The sequence below is a fragment of the Lepisma saccharinum genome, chromosome 10 (genome assembly GCF_977018435.1).
Source record: "Lepisma saccharinum chromosome 10, izLepSacc3.1, whole genome shotgun sequence".
In the NCBI taxonomy this organism is placed as follows: domain Eukaryota; kingdom Metazoa; phylum Arthropoda; class Insecta; order Zygentoma; family Lepismatidae; genus Lepisma; species Lepisma saccharinum.
In genome coordinates, this window is record NC_139238.1 from 40,739,579 (window position 1) to 40,743,763 (window position 4,185).

Below are 4,185 nucleotides of genomic sequence, written 5' to 3' on the forward strand. Positions count from 1 at the left end.
AGTCGCAAGGAGCCATTCTCATATGCATATATGCATGACGCTGCTTTGTCATGGGGCTGTTCGACATTATGCAATCAAAGACGTCGGTGACGTCTACCTGTATATATGCAAACGTGGTAATGATGATGACATTGAGAAATTTTTCGATTGGTTTGATGTTAAGGCCTTTGGTAGAAGGGCTATGCTTCTTGAAAAAGATACTAAAGGGAATACTGGGTTGCACTTAGCAGCTTTTGGTAACCATATCAAGATTGCACAAGTTCTTTTTGATAAGTTAGTAGGTTGTGTAGATAACATGATTATATATGATGTTATTTCATGTACAAATAAACAAGGGTATACCCCTTTGCACATACTTGTTATTCAAGGGAAGGTGGATTTTCTTTCTACTGTTCTTGATTATGTAGAGAAAGCGCATTTGAGCTTAAAACAGATAATATGCATTGGGCCTCTTTTACATATAGCTGCAGCAATAGGAAGAAAACGCGTAATTATAGCATTATTGCGTAAACTCTTAAAAGAAAATAAAGATAATTTCCCTAAAGTTATCTGTGCTCTTGATGGAAATAAAAATTCTATACTGCATGTTGCAGTCATAAATGGTCGTATGAAAATGGTAAAGTTTCTAACTGAAGTATATGTGTGTTACAAAGTTGACATCAGTTCTCTTAGAGGAGAGCATAATAGAACAGCATTGCACTGTGCTGCTATTCGTGGGAACTTTAAAATGACCCGCATATTGTTTGAAGCTGCAGAGACGGGCTATTTAAGGGGAAATTGTTCAAAGTTTTCAGCCTTAGATGTAGACGAGTTAACAAAGACATCACTGCAATATGCTGAGGAAAAAGGGCATAGTGAAATCTACAAATACTTGGAGAATAAGACATTTAGAACCCATTTAATATTTTTTCAATAAAGCTTGTTTTTCTGCAGAAATCCTATAAGAAATAATGTAGAGGAAAGATGTATATTTGTTTGTTTATATTCTGTCTAAAAGGTATATTGTAAATATGTGTGCTTATCCAACACATGAGATTTTTTGCTGAATTAGTTCTGTTTTTTTCTGCGTATTTAAATTTGTTACTGAATACACAACAATTACATTAAGCTATCTGTCTCTGATTTGTGCCTTATTAGTTGAGGCATTATGTTTCGTTAATAGGTTCTTTTGTAATAATATATGATACAATTAACAAAGAAATAATGAAGATAGTTCATGCCCTGAAGTATTCAGAAGATATTTATGCAAGTTTTGCTCTTTATTCCATGACAATGAATGTATAATACCTATCTCAAGAATTTCATGTGTGTAAGTAACTTTATAAAAAGTGAATACAGCACATCTCTCTTTACAATTTCCTTTTAGAGTATGGCTTCAGATATTCAAGTGACACATTTCTTCCATTTTTCCAAAGAAGAAAGTATATTTTAAGCCTGATCATGAATGTAATGACTGTAAATTTGAATCTACTTTGCTGCACATTCATTCACCTTGCAACATTTTTCTGGAAAAGATAACCCATATATTATTATTATCTTCATTAAAGAAAATTCAAGTGTCTGGGTTGAGTTCATATGAATTTTTAAAATAATAAAGAAAATTAGGTGAATTTATATGCAACAGATATTGTGTAGATACTTTGTATCTTGTATTGGTGTAATTGTTACATATTCTCTGTGTGTGGATTAATGGAAGATGATGTCAGAAATATTCCCCAATTACGATAATGTCCAAAATTAAAGCAACAAACGGAAATTCTTTCCCGTGTGTCCATTTGACCACATAATACGATCAGGTGATAGTAATATTTATGATGTCATAGACAACTGGTTTAAGATAGAAAATAAACTAACCTTAATGTGCCAGGATTCATGGGTGCCCATCCCCCCCCAAGGCCAATGGCACATCCCCTCCAAAATCATGTCATGCGTTTTCCCCAAATCATATCATTCGTGCCCTTAAACCATATCGTAATCTTCACAAAATATTTAATTACGACAGCGTGTCTACCGAAAGTAATTTTTTTCTTATCTCTACTGAACATTATAATTGATCTGCCCCTCCTCCCTAAACAGGGGTTCCATCACTCAAGACCACCCCTAAAATCGTTCATCATAATCGAAAATATCACATGGATCCCACTTTAAACTGTAGGTTCAGTCCGGATTAGCCTTAGAGTGCATAAAGTGCTTAAAAAACCAAATCAATCAATCGAGAATATCGCATGTCTTGTAATGCAGCTTTAGTATAAAAACTTCATATTCATCTCATTAAAGCGCCAAACACACATCGTAGCAACAAATTATTGCGAGCGAAGCGAGCAAGAATATTTTTACATCCATTTTTTTGCAGGCTTTGAAGAATATTAATTTAATGGGGTGTCAATACTTTCTTAAGATCCCGAGATATTTAGTCCTTTCCTTTGGCACATTCGGGTCGAAAACGTGTGGATGCCTTATCGCTAAATACAGTCTCCAAAATGTAATGTTCGAACTCTCTCTCCACTACAGAAATCCCTTGACAATCTAAGATTTAACACTTTATCAAGAGCTTTCTATCTCCCCCTTAAATTTCATACTCAATCCTACCACCAAAATTTCCATGCCAATTTGAGACTTACTGTTAATATTGAAGAGTATATATTGTCTCCTCCAAAAAATTAATTCTCAGTCTCCACACCAGAATTTCCGCAACAGTCTAAGACAATAGTAATACACAAAAAATGGATATCCCCTTCAATTTAATGCTCAATCCCCCCTAACTAAAGTACAGGGTGCGGCACTTAAAACCAGCCCGTCCCTTCATAAGATATCATTAGATGAACAATTTGAATGATTAAGTGAAATTAAAACAAAATCAAACAAAAGCAATACACGAAATGAAATTTAATGTTGTGTGTTAAGATTTCTCACCTTCACAATAGATGCTGAAAGTGTCCTCCACCCACTTCAACACACGTCTGAGCACGTTTCAGGAGATTCATGTACACCTTTGTTAATTCTTGAGTGGTGATGCTGTTCATGATATTCTGGATGGAGGTCTTGAGTTCTTCAATTGTATGTGGAGTTGTTTTGAATACTTTCCCCTTTAACATTCCCCACAAGTAAAAGTCACAAGTTGACAAGTCGGGTGACCGAGGAGGCCACAGGCCTTTGCTAATTGTCCTCTCTGGAGTAAACATTTCATGCACACGGGATAGTGAAGCATTTGATGTGTGGCTTGTTGATCCGTCCTGCTGAAAGTAACAGAACTGACGCTCCTCTTCTGTCAATTGTTCATAAAACTCTTCCAGAATTCCCAAATACACGTTACTGTCAACTGTGGTTTCAAAAAATATGGGCCCTATAACGCGTTGTGCGGAAATGGCACACCAAACACCAATCTTTTCGTCATGCAATGGCTGCTCGTGGATTACGTGTGGATTCTGTGACGACCAACAGCGATTGTTTTGGGAATTTACGTATCCCGACAGGTGAAACCACGCCTCGTCACTCATGATGAGCATCAATGGATCCAAAACACCACTGGCAACATTCGTCAATAGCCATGAACAAAAATCCACCCTCTTCCCCGGGTCAAGCTCCCTCAGTTGTTGCACTACACTTATCCGGTTAGGTTTTAACTTCAGCGCCCTTAACACACGTCTACAACTTCGCTCACTAGCTGGCACCTGTTGACTTAATTTCCTCGTTGATTTACGACGACTTCTCGCCATTATGTTTTGCATCTGCCTCCGTAATTCAGGTGTGCAGACAGATGGTCGTCTGTCCCTGGGAGTTTTTGCAACAAATCCTGTACGCCTCCATTTCCCAATCAAATCCTGTATTGTGCGTTTTGCTGGGACAGGACGTCCTGGAAATTTCTCCTGAAACAACTTCTTTGTTTGCACAAAGGATCCGGTGCGCACAAAAGCTTCAACAATTGCAACACGCTCAGGAATCAAATACGGCATTATCACGGCTTCACCCGATTCTCAACTGCTTTCACTCGATCACGTGTTCACAAGCCACCTGTTGGTGAGAAACAGAATTAGTAACTGATGCAACGCCATCTTCTGTTGACATGTTCATTTAGATGTTTTACATGTTCATTAGCAAAGCAATTACATCGGGATTACAGCGGGCTGGTTTTATGTGCCGCACCCTGTACTTGCCATAATCTAAGACCTAGAGTTGGATACTGTC

General features: G+C 37.5%; 1 protein-coding gene across 1 annotated transcript; it reads right to left on the reverse strand.

Annotated features, from left to right (window-relative positions):
• Positions 1 to 2,915: 2,915 nt before the first annotated feature.
• LOC145994075 (uncharacterized) lies at positions 2,916 to 3,953 on the reverse strand. The gene has a single exon (XM_083130160.1). The coding sequence runs from the start codon at positions 3,951 to 3,953 to the stop codon at positions 2,916 to 2,918; it is 1,038 nt and encodes a 345-aa protein (XP_082986286.1).
• Between the last annotated feature and the right edge of the window lie 232 nt (positions 3,954 to 4,185).

What these genes read in the sequence shown, in the direction of transcription:
- LOC145994075 (XM_083130160.1), bottom strand. Translation starts at nt 3,953, where the DNA reads ATGCCGTATTTGATTCCTGAGCGTGTTGCAATTGTTGAAGCTTTTGTG.